Consider the following 16,068-nt stretch of genomic DNA (forward strand, 5'->3'; position numbering starts at 1 on the left):
ACGGTTCATCATGGTAGATGATTCGCCACTCGACGCAAATTATGCTACTATATTAAACTGTCTAAAAGTGGGAATTCGCGACATATTTATCAATTTCAAATGAGGTTGCAGAAAAAGGTCTTGGATGTAGACCATGCCGTTGAATGATATCGTATGACAGTATCATAAAATATTTGCGAGTCAAAATTCTCGAACGTGTATGATATAAGCTACCTTTCGTTATTGCATAATTTTGTTTATTCTAATGTGCGTTCAGTAAATTTGTTCAGGATAGCGGCCAACTTGTGACTGGATGCACAAACGATCATTGAACAGTCGAACATTCGGATAACTGTAATTTTGTATACGCATTCTATCATGACGATGAAGAATGCGTCATTTAGACGCAAGAATTTGATCTGTTTTTTTGCCTCATTTGTTTATACGTCTATAATAGCCTAACGTACAAGGTATCAAGTCAAAGCTACTTGTTTTTATACATATCTTAACAGAACCGAATGACATTCCATTCGTTTCTATAATTACACAACTTCTTTGCGCTCTGATGATCATAATAAATAGGGCGCTTCCGCACTGGTGTGAATTTAAATGACAGTCCAGATTTCCAGCAGACTAGGAAGAAAATTGATCAAAGCTATACAGCGAATAAGAAATCGCTTAACCAAATTACAGGCTAAGAATGATTTTGTACATCGTAATTCATAAATTCAAAATTCGGCATATTTGTCAATACCGCAGCGAAATTTTGTCTGTATTTGGGTTTATCTTGGTATTTACGTCCTTGCCATTTCCGAAATAGAATGTGTATGCCATACCATATATGGCGAATGTAACAAAATCCTTTGGAATGTTGCCTGCGTATGAAAAGGAGAGTTTTTTCAGGCAACGGGCACATTTAATGCGCCACACCAACGAGGAATACAGCACTCGAAGCCAAGGGTCTCACATTTAGCGTGAAGAAGCAAGAAGCAGAAGTAAGCATTTCAAATTTACTATTTTCTGTTCAATAGTATGATATTAGGAAAACGTATAGCTTCAAACGCTGACCCTTTCGTTCGATATTTATTTTTTTAAGGTAAACAGATTTTGTATTACAATGGCTGAAATCTGTCCAAGTTGCGATCAATCAGTTTTCTCAGCAGAAAAGGCCGCGATTAGTGGAAAGAATGGCGAAGTTTGGCACAAGCAATGCATGAAGTGTAGCACTTGTAAAAAACGGCTAGATAGCGTGACATTTAACGAACATAAAGGTTTGTATGAATAGTTATCCAAATATGACCGCATGATAGTCTGTGCAGGGTGTTTAATGTTTATTATGCTATTGTCCCTTTCCTGTATGTGTCTAAAGTCCTAATATACAAATACCGATAAGAATTAAATAATTTTTTGCTTCAGTCTTGTCTGTTGAATAACCAGATTTTCAAAAGAGCTGCGCTGCTGTGGCCACGCCTGAACCAAACATTATTATTAGGTGCACAGCTGTTCTGTCATCTGAACTTCAATTGAATGTAATTCAAATATCATTTTAGATATTTATATAAGCTTAGACAATATTTTGCCTGAACTAACTTTGTCCAACGATCGCGAATTTTCCCAATAGGATAAACATTCCTCTTCAGGCTGTTCATAGTGATAATTGTGTATCAAATGACAATGTCAAAACATCTGTTCTAAACAACAGCTAGTCTAATGGTCTGTTCCTTTGATGAAGCTCAGGGACAATTTATCATTGCAAATTGCTAAGGCACTTTTGAAGAATAAACCTTTTCTTTGCTTCGTAGTGAAAATTTTTAGGGCTCGACGCACGAATTGTATATATATTTCAGTCCACAGATGTTAATCGCGAGAAATGAAAAGAGCTTATATGCAACAGTTATCTTGAATGAAAATGCTTTTATGAAATAGTTCACGGTCAATCGAATCAAGATATGCAAAGAATAAATTGAATCATAATTCGCGAAGTCGAAATGTAGAAAACATATAACCAAGGCTTCGAGAAAATAAGATGAACTGCAAGCTGATAAGCTATTAATAGGCGTGCCTTTGAACTAAATGAGATAGTACTAGACAATTGCTCAAAATTCTATGCGTATAATGGAGTATATTTTCGGTTTGTGTCCGCATAAAAGCTTAATTGAAAAAACAATGAGCACATGTTTTGTTTATTGTATGTCACAGACAGAATAACGTTTACTTTGACCGGTGCTTTGTTGGTGATATTTTTTTTGCCATTTCAAGCATTTATGCGTATTGTCATTCATGGCAAATATGAAGATTACATTAGCAATTTCAATTGAACTCGTTAAGTACGCCTTAATATATTTTCATTCAGACGAAGCAGGCATGCATCACGCAGAGCTGGCATCCAACGAGTACACTATAACAACGTTCGTATGCAATGCTTGTCGCTTGTTTTCAAACCCACGCAAACAATAATAATTTAAATGTGAATTCTTTCCATAATATTGCTTGGATCTATCCGGCACTTGTCTTTTGAAATCAAATTTCAAATCATCATAAGTTATAACTTACATGCAGTCATTTTATAACACCTCTTCCCGTTGTCATGGTAGCAGTGACGTTTTCAAAGTTTTTGAGCAAAACACAGCGAATTTGGTAGTGAAAACAATGTTTTTTAGATCTTTGCTTTCGCGGTCTTCCTGTTGTTTTTGAGCGATATATTCCTCAAGATCCCTTGAACGATCTCACGTTTAACGTGCCGATTACGCGACAGAATGTTGTAGAGCTGTTTTATAATATGCGCAATGCCTGCTATATGACCTTAGTTTTTTTTAAATACATTAATTTTGAACCTTCTCGAAGCATCGAAGTGCGCTCTGCATGTTCTTTCCGCAGTCTTATATGCAATGGCAAGGACGAAGACACACAATAGAAGCCATCACACGCCTAACTCGATTTTTAAACACATGCACGCTAATATTATTTTTAGAAGAAAATTTGAAGTGAGCGAACAGCAAACAAAAACTCGTGTTCGTCATTGAACAATTAGCTATCTCGAAGTTGAGAAATCTTGATAATGAAAATGAAGCATGAAAAGTGAACTAAGCTGTCGAAAACTTGCAGGGTTTACTTTCAAATGTGATTTAAAGTTTGCCGCTCCCGCGGTTAGCGATTTGTCGTTAACGTCGATCTCAAGGTCTCTATGAGTATAAGTGCAGTGATATATATATTGTTTATCATCAATGTGTCGGCGTGTGTTGCCGTGAGGAAAGCTGTGTGTTACACAAACACCCCACTAAGAGCTTACTGCGATCCTGACATATAATATATATTCCATTATTCTCAGGACAACTCTTCTGCAAGGCTCACTACAGCAAAGAAATCGGGGCTAAAGGTTACGGATTTGGACAAGGCGCAGGAACATTCCACTACACGGAATAAATGGACGTAAATCGTAGTGATATGCATCGAGGTTTATTTTGTATAGATTTTAAGGGAATTATCGAAACTGTCTATGTTCCTTGTCAATTGCTGGAGTATTAATTGCTTTATTGTAACTAATGCTAAAACACAAATAAAACATTTGTTTTTAGAGTAAACACTAGTTCAAAATATTTCTCAAAAAGCCAGTATTGCGCAGTGAGTACATTCTTTATCACTTAGGGCTGCGTTCCACTGTCGCGTTTTTTGTACGTAGCCTACGTATACGCACGTAAAAGTTTAAAATCGTTTAAATGATACTTATGAAATCAACGATTGAATAGATGCATAGGGTTGGAATCTGTTGATGATTTGGTGTGTTTTCCGGCATAGAATTCATTATACAACAACTTACAAGGTTTTAAGCCTTTAAGTGCGTGTACTTACGTGCAAAAAACGCGACAGTGAAAAGCAGCTAGTTATGCAGCTATACTAATTCTCTATATAATGATGCATGAGAATCTTTGCCCTATATTAGACATGGGCGGTTCTGATTAAAATCAACAGTAGCCTGTCGGAAGTAAACTCTATTTTAGAATTCCTGCTATGCTATTATCCAATTTAGTCAAGAATAGGCGCCGCACTAGTCATGGGTGCGCAGTGCACCTCGCCTATTGCCAAGCCACAGCCCCATGGACATTGGCCATTGTAAAATCTCTGTGCAGCTTAGATTTAGTTTCTGTAATAACATTAATTAAGGCACCAGTTTTAAATACTTAAATGGGCTCAATGCGGTGAAACACATACGTGTATGGCTACCAGCTGTGCAGCACCAACATAAATCCAATCGATTTATAGTTTCGAAGGCAACTAGCTGTCGTTAAGAATTTATGCCGGGTTGACAGTAATCCGAAAAATCTCGTACACGCATTTTTCAAGGTTTTAGGACATTTGGAGTCCTTACCCATAAATCGCCAATTCTGTCGATGTGAAATAGTGCGGGTTTAAATTTGTCTTTGTCTTTGCTTTTGGTGTATTAAAATCGGTCATTATCGACAACACTCATGCAGAATTCTATTACAACAACCAACTCGCCAATATGACTAAATGTATAACTATAAGCAAAGTGCCAAAGTTAATAGAACCGAGTTATCAAAGCACGATTCACACTTGTACAATGGCAATTGAGTTAAAAATATGTCACAGACAATGTTTATAGAATCGCCAAGTGCCCAAGTTCAGGTTACTAGAAATCTTGTCTTTAATTATCTTTGAAGCCCTTTCTCGCGAATCGTGTTTATTAAAATCGGTCATTATCGACAACACTCTTGCACATAGCAAAATTCTATTACATCAACCAACTCGACAATATGACTAAATGCATAACTATAAGCAATAAATTATTAAATTAATAAGGCTGAAATATAAACGCGCACAGTTTCGTGTTTTAATCTGGTCACTGCTTGCCACTTAAATCCCAGTGCAGACGTCACTTTTACAAGGCTTATTTTGAACTCGAATCCTCGTAATAATGAACCTTCAACCTGCCCTATTTTAGTTGTACATAAAGTTCGAATCCACCATTTTTGGTTCTACCAGACAATATATGCACCCAAACAAAAACTTACGCACAGGAAATTTTGGATTGGATTGCCAACTTCGAACCATATATGGTCAAGATATACCTCATAATTAACATACCAAAAATTAATCTCTTGATCAGTTTGACAGTGTCGGGTCTGAGCGACAAAAGTGTTGGGGAATAAATCTTTCATCTGGATATCATTTAGAGACAAATAAGATGGTATGATTATTATCGATTATAAGATATCTACTTTAGGTTTATTTAGATCAAACTAAACTCATCAGAATTCACTCAAACTTCTGTTAATTCGCCTTCGGAATGCATCAAACGGCCAAAACAACCGCAGGACATCAGTTTATATTAATAGATTATAATGTCAGTTAACATGATTGTTGTCCATGTATTTTGTAAACCGAGGATGTTAGTATCCAGGTGGTCGGTTTGCGTGAGTTTTAAGTCTTTTCACTGAAACGTATTTAGCGTATAGTACCAATCAAGGTACCAATAAATAAGAAACTAAATAGACTGTATAATTCTGACATATGTATACATAATATTGTATATTTACATGCACTTGCTTTATGTTGTATCTTTTTAGCCATTTTGTAAACATAATTTGCATGAAATGGTGATAATTACTGTAATGAATTAGAAAAGTTTAAATTGTATAAGACCTGCAATAATTATTTGACATGGTCCTAGAGATGATCATAGAGAGATTTGAGTGTTCTAGAAATTTCATCCATGTCTAGGTGACAAATAGCTGCAGGTGTTGACCTTCATTTTTCACAGTCAGACATTACCTGATCTAATGTGCTGGGGGTTAATGACATAAAAGATTAAGGGAAGTTCAGATTCAATTGGTAGAATCAAACATGATAGAACACTGCACAAACGAGCTTGTCTATTTAAAACAACTCCACTGTACTCACACAATGATGAAGTAAATAGTATAGCATCAAATTTTATTCTTGCATATTGATGTATTTAACTAAGATTCGCCTGTACCATATTATTACCATGAAACTTATGGGATACTGCACCAATTTTCCCATGAAACTGATAACTTTTTGTTTAATAACATGAGTTTGCAGAGTTACACACTTACACCACACCGAGGGCCTTAAAGGAAAAAGGAGAAAGGAAACATAAATATGATACTTAAAGTTACTACTGCAAGTGGCATATAGCTCATTTACTAAAGTTTTCCACATAATGCTCAAAATACAAAAGATTTCCAATTGTTCTTATCTACAAAAAGGTTCAATTTTCACTATACTAAAATTCAGTAAGGCTAAATAATAACATTAATTAATAGTTTTCATCCCACTACACAAAAGTATAATTATGTTAAAAGTATGGTTAAATTAATAACAGGGTGTTCCCAGTTGTGGGTCCAGGGTAAGGCTGAATAAATTACTACAGGTCTATAACTTTTAATACCATTGGTGGATTTTTATTTAAAAAAATTCTTTAGGAATTTAAAATTAAGCCTCAGCCTATTCCTTTGCCGGCACTAAAGTGTATAGGCCACTTGTGAATAAAACCTGAAAAACCTACAACCTCTGTTACTGGTTGTTCAAAACAATTATGTGAATCAATAGTCAATCACTAAAACCTCTTGAAAGATGTGAGCATAGACATTCCAGGGACAGACAAAAAACAACAATGCAAAACTTTGCAATGTCTTTTGCAACACTTGTGATATAGGCCTGCATGTATTAAACATAATGCTATTTACGAATAGTGTGACAGTGCTCTTTATTCACAATCATATGCTGTAAAGGGCCTCTTAGGAGCAGGAAAAATTCTCCCCAATGCCAGAAACAATAAAAGTTCAAGAGAAAGAAGAAGGGGAAAGTGACTATGTTATGAGTGTGGCAATGAAAGGGTTTGTGGGATTTGACATCCCCCAATAATTCACTGAAATTTTAAAACGTTGGTCAAAATGCTTTGTCATTGGTCAAAAATACATTTATATTGCAAGGAACATATATACACCATAATTTATATTACTCCCTTCAGTCCCTTCTGACACTCCTTTGTCTGGTCTGGTTTCGAATAAGACTGGTTTAATTAAAAGTACTTGCCTAGGATGTAGACTATAGTTGCTTACTTTTCTGAAATGAAATAATTTTGAAGATATGTAAATTTTCTTGGAAAATGTTGATTCAAAAAGCCACTTCCCCGTAACCCGAAACTGTGTTTGATGTGGTAAATATTCCATTATTATAATGTCATAAAATTTTAAAACAAACACGCACCTTTACGCCTTTTATAAGTTCTTCAAAAAGCGTCAATTCGCTTTCAACGATTTCCGACTGCAGGATGCATCCTGGAACATCCGCCATGTTTAATGTTTTCTGTGGCTTTTAGTAATTTAGTGCCGCATATCAGGTGTGTATGAAGTGTGGGTGTGGGCGTAGGGTGTGACATCCTTCAAAAGGAAAGAAAAGATTAACAACCAAAAACAAAATTTTAACAACCAAGTAGAGGCGGCGTTAAAAGAGCGAGTCAGCAAAACCTAGGGGCAGAGCACGTTTTGTGCTTATTACGTAACAGCTTCTATCTTAATGATATTCTTGGAAGTTTACATAGTGACATCAATAAGTAAATTAGCTTGTAGGTACACCACGTAAGTATTTAATACTTACGAAACATAATATTCTAAAATCTAAATCTTTTGATGAAATTGACGAAATTGCAAGTGGAATGATTTTCAAGATTCGTCACTTGGGATGTTCAAATGGCTTTCAATAAAACTTCAAACGTAATTCAAACAGGTTTTTTAACCAGACACGTATAAGAATCGAAAGGAATACCGTTAACCCGAGCCTTCATCAGTGCAATATTTGCGTGGTGTACCTACAAGCTAATTTACTTAGATTCTGTCTTGCCCCGAAATGGCTGCTACTGATTTTACGTATTATCGTTACAAGCACTCTGAAATAAAAGCGTTTCTTGTGCTTGTTAAAACATTCCCCTATAGGTTCTAAGGGCTGCAAGAAAAAGAGATAACGCCCAACTGTCGTATACGGGCTACAGCGCAATATATGTGTCTAACCGGGTGCAGCGAGACGAGTGGTTCACTCAACGCGAGAGTAAACGTCGTTTTGAAAGTTGAAACAATCAGCAATTTTGTCCAAACGAAAATTGGGGACTGTTGACCGCACAGTGAAATGGGACTGCCTCACTGGTTTTCTTCATACTAAAATGGTCCATCTTTAGATTTCAACATTTAAAAAAGAGTCCATGGTCATGGAGTATGTGAACTTCGGCTTAAACGGCATTACGGCAATAAGAAATTTAGTCCACAAAACTAGATTGTTACTCGGTAAAATTTTCCCCCTATACTACGATAAAACGTCTGCCTGTGCTGTGTGTTTCTTGATAGGACCGATTGCTCTGACGTAGTATTTCGTACGAGTTCTTCTTCTCCTACTATATGCTTTCTTGTCTTACTGAAAAAATTGCTATACAAGAGTTTATATGGTTCGCCACACAACGAAGCAAATTACTAATTATTAATTATTCCTGTATTGTATGAGAATTTACGTTTTTTGCAAACTTTATGCTACGTTCATCTGTCCACCAAATTCCTATTGTTACATCATGGCTTAAAGCTTTTTATAATATAGCTACTCACTATATATGAGCTATTCCGCAATCTGATTGGTCGAGCTATACCCACCGTATATCAGCTCGTATACGGAGGGTAGCAAAACCAAAGAAAAAGCAAAATGGCTGACAGAATTATTTTTATGTGAATATATATTAAATTGTTAATAAATACTTTTGTCGCTCAACCATTGATATTTGACTATATATTTTATATCGCGGTATAATGGTATAGTAGTTAAATATATAGCATGTGTAACTGACAGCCCAGGCCGCCTGGGCAGGTTGAGCTTTTTATATATAATACTGGCACAGTTCGGGCCCGAACCCCCATCTAGACGCATAAAATGGGAGAAAACTTTTGATTAACCTTTTTAACGCATTGAAGGGATGAACCCCAGTACAGATCTGACTTTCTCTTGGGCAACATCAATAAATAAAGCCTCATTTAAGGTTTGGTACGGATGAAATCTATTTACAGTATTTGAAATCTATTTAGTCCAATATATAGCCCCGTTTACACTACACTCGATTTATTGGCACGGCGCGGCTAAAATGGGTACCCGTACCCATTTCATCTGTGCTCGGCCTTTGTTTTGGTAGGCTGAACACTAATAAAATTTTGTACGGGTACCAATTTTAGGTGCCGTGCCGATAAATTGACTGTAGTGTAAACAGGGCTTATATTTGGCAGCACCATTTTTTGTACTGTACCAAAAACTGAGTGTAGGGTAAATGGGGCTTAAACATGAATCCCAAACAATTTTCTACCCAGATTTTAACGTTTTGAAATATAGGTTTCTTGAGTGATTAGGGGGGTGGGGAGCGACTGCCCTAATGATGCATGACCGAGGCCGAAAGTGCGTTTCTCTAATTTAAACTTCTTTTCATTCTCTGATAGAGTGGTTTTGGTGGTGGAAATCGTTGCAAAGTGTGTGGCAAACCTGTTTATCATGCTGAGCGTGCAGAAGGAAGCAACGAGTTTCACAAAATGTGTCTCAAATGCACATTATGCAATAAGCTCTTAGACAGCACAACTGTTACGATGCACGAGGGTAAGCTACTATAAAATAGGCTAGCTTGTATATTTAAAAGTTCAAAAGGTCCCATAACGTGTTTTTGATTAAAAAAACCTTAAGGCTCTGTCGCAGGGTGCAATTTTTTTTAAAACTTGCAATGCAATTCTATTTTTGAGAGATGTACTGTATATTTGGCAATTACGAAACCTTTGTATTTATTACACTCATTACGTTGCGTTTAGACTGCGAGCCCGGCACCGGTGCTCAAAGTCAAAACTGGTTCATAAAAGATGCTGAGTACAGTGCCCTTTTTATCACTGGAGGTAGTCATGTTTAATATAGGCGCCAAAAAAAGTGACGGACACCAGTGCTGGGCACTCAGTCTGAACGCAAACTTACCTTTTAAAGACTCTTCACTAATATACGTCTCCTGATAATACAATTGCGTTGCAAGTTGCAAGGAAAATTTGCACTGTGTAAAGGCCCATTTACACTATGCGATTTGTCGTATACGCTTCCCCTACCCAGCGTATTTGAACGTATACGTATGAACAGTGTTCATTGAACGCACGTACATAGGTGAAGCTGTAAATTCCACCCTGAACAATACGAATGAAGATTGTGGCATAGGCACTCTTTTGAATTCGTCAAAACGATAATTGCATACAACTTATCGTGCAGTTCTTTTTATTTTTCATACCAACTTTTGATTTTAATATGCTAAATTTTATAAGCGAACTAATGGAGATATGACCTTTTAAAATGCAGGATGACTCTAGAATATAAGTAAACTTTCTAAAATAACTTTCTAGATTCCTTGCTGGAAGACTTTCAATACTATATAACCTCTAATCTTAATTTAAATATAGTAACTTCCACTCAGGTCGTGTAAAACTTCATCAATGGTTGATGGGGAATGTCTTTAAAAGCGGGAAATTTGAAGGCCCAGGTGTGGAAAAATAGCGGACCATGGGCACGAACCGTTTGTTTTAGTTGAAATTGGCAGAAATTTAAGATGAAATGAAATAGGTTGAGAGGAAGAGAAAAGAAGGGAAAATGGGGAAAGAGAAAATGTTACATAGTTAACAATTGCAAGCTCTGCTATAGCTGCCAAATGCTTGAAGAATTTTTTTAACTTTCTTTTCTCCGGTGAAAGAATGTAATTTTTTCACCCCAGTCTTTTCATTATTCCATACTATATATTCAATACCTGACTTGAATCTCACTTACATTGACAGACAAAGCATATTGCAAATCCTGCCATGGGAAGAACTTCGGGCTGCATGGCTATGGATATGGCCAAGGTGCTGGGGTGCTTTCAATGGATTTTGGAAAAAGTGCTCCTGGTTCTACGGCACCAAGCGCGCCAAAGCCGCAAGGAACAAGCGTGTTTGACGGCAAACCCGTCGCAGGTGGTCCGGATGATTGTCCCAGATGTGGAAAGAAAGTTTACGCGGCTGAAAAGAAACTTGCCGCAGGAAGGGTATGTCGTGAAATATTGTATTTAAATTTTGTCGAAAAGGCAAAAAAGGCATTGATTCTGGCATTACGTAAACCCCTACGCGCGTGCCTTTATTGTTATAATTTCGAGAACTTACGTGGACGTCACGCGTGCGACCACAAGGAATTTAATGTGGTAAAATAGCGCGATGCCTTTTGTGTTGGAATTGAGTATAGAGTAAAGCAAAACGAAGACATTAACGTTATTAAAAGAACAAAAACATACAGAAGTATTTCATTTTGAAGAGTATAGTTGATGAATTATTACATTTATTTACTGAATTTGCTTGAAAGCGAGGTCATGACGTAATTACATTGTTACTTATTATAACATTGCACTGCCCGCATATTATTGTTTTGTGTGTAATCAAGCAAATTTGGAAAGTGACCATTCCTTAATAAAACCATTTTGAAACCAGGAAAATTTATTACATTAGCTCGAGGGAGCAGTCCAACATTAAGGCGGATTTCCATTTGGTGCAAAGTGCAAAACGTTGTGCGATCGACTTTTTGCAATACATTTCAAAAGAAACGATCGCAAAAAATCGATTGCGCGACATTTTGCACTGAATGAAAATCCTGCTTCAGCGTTGATTGAATGTTGAAAAACTATCGCCGTTCAAAGTTACAACTTAATTGTTTCATCTTAATACAGCCCGGTACCGAAGAATTTTTTCAGTTCAACATTTAGTTAAATAGGGAACAGACAATTGACTCTATTGATAAATTCTGATCAAAATCGCGGTCCGTAAGGTTGTATTTACTGCTCAGAGCCTCAATGCTATACAGTGGCGTACTGGAGACGATAATTGGGGGAGGGCACATATTCATATATTCAAGTTGCGCAAGATTAATTTCTTTTCAAATCCATTGTCTTTACAGATCGTTAACATGCATGAGTACATGAATATGTACCCCCCCCCCCCAATTATCGTCTCCCGTGCTACAGTTTTTGCCTTAGAGCTCTATATTCACCATCTTAGGACAAATTCATTAACACTATTTGAAACCTTATCAATGCGGTCTGAGGTTTTACATTTTCGTAGTAATTTTTTTACAACTAGTGGTATACATCCTACGAATTACAATACTATAGAATTTTATTTACTTATATTCAACAATTTTTAAGAACAAAACAAGATGGTCGCGTTTATGTAAATTTCCCCATTCGGAGATCACGAAAGTGTTGCCTGGCTGTTGCATGGTCATAATATGACAGAAATATTTTATTATGCCTTTTAATGATATTAATCTTTCACCGGTTCATTTTTAGTCATTTCATTCTCGTTGCTTGCGGTGTTTCGACTGCGGTAAAGGACTGGACAGTGGTTCACTGAAGAGTCGAGAGTCAGCCATATATTGCCAAGGTAATATTTTGTTTTTTATGAAAATCTTAGGCTGAGCTTTTTAAAATTTATATATATATATAGTTACCCTAATCATCCGGGTTTCCACTAGGGAGTTTTTTCGCGCGAGGCGACTTTTTTCTTTTGTTAATTTGTATTTGAGAAATTTGTTCGATATGTTTTGAAACAAAAGTAAAATGTTGCTTCGCGGTAAGTTATCATTCCTAGTAGAAAACCGGCCTTATTCCTGTCAAGAAAGTGAACAAAAAAGTTTTTCGAAGGCATATTTATATGGTGTACTCATCCGAAAGACACGTTTGATAATTTTTTTTAATTTTGCAAAAATGTAAAAAAGTGTAAATAAACCAATACAGCTAGAAAGAGAATAATGAAACTAAATTGCCCTGTTCGATTGAGAAATGTTATTATATAGGCCTTTTCCAAGTAGGCTTAATTTCTTCATTTTCCTCTCGCAATTTAAAAGATAATCACGGAAAACATCTCGTTCGATTAAAAATAATTCAGCCTTTAGTTTAGGGACTGTTTACATGATTCAATGAAGATTACCGAGATTTAACGAAGCTTGAGATGATTTTGTCTTTTTGATGCCAAAAAAAGCACATGCTATTGTTGCGATGACTACACGAAAGAATCGTGTTGTATATTCATTTTAACACCTCGAAGTCATCTCACGCTTCGTTGAATTTTGGCTGAGCGGAATTGAAATGATTTTGAGGTATTGAAATGAGTACCGGTATATAACATGATCCCGGTAGCCGTGTAGTCGTTCTATAGTTCTATAAAGACGTATTTTAATGCCTCAGAATCATCTTACCGGCTTCGTTAAACCTCGCGTAATCAGGCTCATGTGAACAGCTCCTTAGGGCCTGTTCATATGAGGTGGGCCAGCCCGATTTAGCCGGGCTAGCTCGGCAGTGCTGGAATTTCGCCCTAAACCGGGCTGGCCCGACTCATATGAACATATGAATTTTCGTCGCGTTGTATGTAATTCGAACAATAGACAATGAGATAATAAGCTCAATGAGTTTTGTCATCTCGTTATATCTATTGTTTAAATTGTATTGGACGCGATTATAAACGTATAAACTAGGGCTGAGAAGATAAGTAACTAGCATTTGCTTGTTCGTTACGGAGTTCATAAAATATTTTAGGAGACTTCTTGAAAAGCTCCGAACTTCCTGTTTAGTTTTCTCGGCTGAGCGGGCTCATGTAAACAGTCCCTAAAGGAAATGCATGTTGCTTGTTGATAATATGGAATCTTAATATGGAATAAAGAAATTTAAAGTGATTTTTAAATTTCTCAGGAATAATTTTTTTTCCCGTTAAGGATGTTATGGTAAGCAATTTGGTCCAAAAGGCTATGGTTTTGGTGGAGGAGCTGGAACACTCACGCACACGCAATGAAATTGGTCTAAGTTGTGTCATCCTTTTGACTTTAATTTAATAAATTTCTAGGTTACTAATTAAAAATTGAGAATGGTCTAAATCAACTGAACCCCCATTTATATTTGCATTCATAATGTATACCTATAATAAACGATTACAAAAATATTGTCGTAGTATGGATTACTTAGAAATTTGTTTTGGTCGTAACAAGGTTAGTTCGTTTTGAACTAATAGGCAAATTTGTTTACATTTTCCAGGCTAAGCCTAATTTTTGTACTTCAATCATATTGTACCTTTTTACCGGAAATAGTTAATTATTAACTATTATCGTTTTTAATTTAGAACCACCTTAACTGAGAGGGATTTCAAGTTTTACTCTCACAAGCTACGTGGAAAGATGCAAACGTGGAAACATCCTTCTTCAACACATGCATGAAAAATAATTTTTAACTTTGAGAAACAAGTTTGAAAATAAGCCATAACACAAGAACGAGGCTGCCGGTCGTGGCCTGTTAGCCTCGTTTTAGTGTTACGACTTATTTCTACACTTATTGGTCAAAATTAAAAATTATTTTTCATGCTATGCTTTCCACATAGCTTGTGAGAGTAAAACTTGAAATCCCTCTTTGTTAAGGTGGTTCTAAATTAAAAACGATGACGTTGTGGCGTAATTATCGAAAGGGTTTATTAGAACTGTCTTTAAGATGACCACTGGTTGGTTCATACGATCCACCACAATAGGGTGGTAGCCGTCGATAGTTTCTGGTCTCCTTGGAACTTGAGCCTCAGGGGTCAATTGTTAAATAGCAGGTTAAATTTAACCCAGAGTTAGTGTTAAACCTGGGTTAAAACTGTGTTGTTCAAAGCAGAATTAGTGGTTAGTTAACCCAGGGTTAAAATATATTAAGATAGGATTAAATGTATTTTGAGGATTAAAAAAAACGCTTTCGTTTGGTCAATGAATGAGTGTAAAAAAACCGAGCCTCGAAAAAAAGTCGTTGCAAAAACGCTAAATCACGTTACAGAATTTGCAGATCGCGCGAACAAAATCGCTTAGTGGAAACGGGCTGTTATGTTACACTATGCAATTTTCCTTGCAACATGCAATGCAATTATAATTTTAATGGATATTACTTTGTAAAGAGTGTTTAAAATGCTAAGAAAACGCACAGTTAATAGAATATACATGGTTTGGAGACTAAATAAAAGTACAATACAACTCATTAACTGTGTTATTATCCAGGTTTATGCAAAAAATGGTTCCTTTCTCCTCACGTGTCTATTGTATTTTAGCCAAATTTACCAGTGGCATTCGTCTTGCTAAGCTCATCAACCTTGACTTTAAAAATATGTTAATTATAAGATTGCTATTGGTTTATCCGTGCAAAATACAATAGACATGTGATGAGAAAGGAACCATTTTTTGCATAAATCTACCTTAACGTAGTTAATGAGTTGTATTGTAGTTTTATGTGGTCTCCAAACAATGTATATTCTATTGAACAATTTTGAACTTTTTCCACAGTCTTGTTCAAAATCAATAACAGCGGTCAATAATTTCGAGATACTTCATGCTATTTCTCTGTTTAACAACCCCGCGCAAGCTCCACGCAAGTTAACTACGTGATTAGTTAATCATCCGACAAACTATGTTTTGTGCAACGCAGTTAAGTCGTGTAGTTAACTAATCATAGTTAAGGATTTAACTGCTGTGATTAGCGCTGATCATAGTTAAAGTTAGCGACGTTTTTATACAACCGGGCCCAGGTTGCAAGGAAAGTTGCATAGTGTAACACCGCCTTTAAGGCCCACACAGACAAGACGTGATTTGGAAACGCGGGGCGAAAATTAAATAAATTTTAATGCTCTTGTAGATCACCCAATGATAATGAATTTTGACTGCTTTGGCCTCCATAGATTTTGCTACCAGATTTAATTCATGTTTCTGAAAACTGAAAGTTCACGTCCGGTGTGTGTCGGGCTTTGCCGATGTCTTGCATGGTCCACAGTAAACGACTTGATTTACTCTAAGACATTCTTATTTACATTTATTCCTCGGAGGATTATTTTCATAGATGTCTTTTGTTGCCTTGACATTTGTTTAGAAAGTTAGCAAGTGCTTTGTAAGATGTGTGCTCGAGTTAGCAAGCATGGATGTTTTTCAGTAACTATGTTATTATGTTTCAATAACTAGGTTAACTATGTTTTTCTT

At 36.3% G+C, this 16,068-nt stretch overlaps 1 protein-coding gene and 1 long non-coding RNA gene across 2 annotated transcripts; both read left to right on the top strand.

The window, feature by feature from the left end:
- The first annotated feature begins 864 nt into the window (after positions 1-864).
- On the top strand, positions 865-3,560 carry LOC114535943. Its single transcript, XR_003688380.1, has 3 exons — positions 865-974; positions 1,076-1,250; positions 3,308-3,560. It is a non-coding gene; the product is annotated as an uncharacterized LOC114535943 (long non-coding RNA).
- Positions 3,561-4,896: 1,336 nt separating this feature from the next.
- LOC114535937 (cysteine and glycine-rich protein 1-like) lies at positions 4,897-14,073 on the top strand. Its single transcript, XM_028557279.1, has 5 exons — positions 4,897-5,185; positions 9,486-9,639; positions 10,842-11,086; positions 12,377-12,470; positions 13,798-14,073. Exons 1-5 carry the CDS (start codon positions 5,183-5,185, stop codon positions 13,872-13,874), a joined length of 573 nt encoding a protein of 190 aa, XP_028413080.1. The 5' UTR covers positions 4,897-5,182; the 3' UTR covers positions 13,875-14,073.
- Positions 14,074-16,068: the final 1,995 nt, after the last annotated feature.

The sequence above is a fragment of the Dendronephthya gigantea genome, unplaced genomic scaffold (assembly GCF_004324835.1).
Source record: "Dendronephthya gigantea isolate DGI-Jeju-01 unplaced genomic scaffold, DenGig_1.0 000128F, whole genome shotgun sequence".
Taxonomy (NCBI): domain Eukaryota; kingdom Metazoa; phylum Cnidaria; class Anthozoa; order Malacalcyonacea; family Nephtheidae; genus Dendronephthya; species Dendronephthya gigantea.

Coding starts and splice junctions, on each gene's coding strand:
- LOC114535937 (XM_028557279.1), top strand. Junction 11,087..12,376: donor AGAAACTTGCCGCAGGAAGG/GTATGTCGTGAA, acceptor GTTCATTTTTAG/TCATTTCATTCTCGTTGCTT. Junction 12,471..13,797: donor GTCAGCCATATATTGCCAAG/GTAATATTTTGT, acceptor TTTCCCGTTAAG/GATGTTATGGTAAGCAATTT.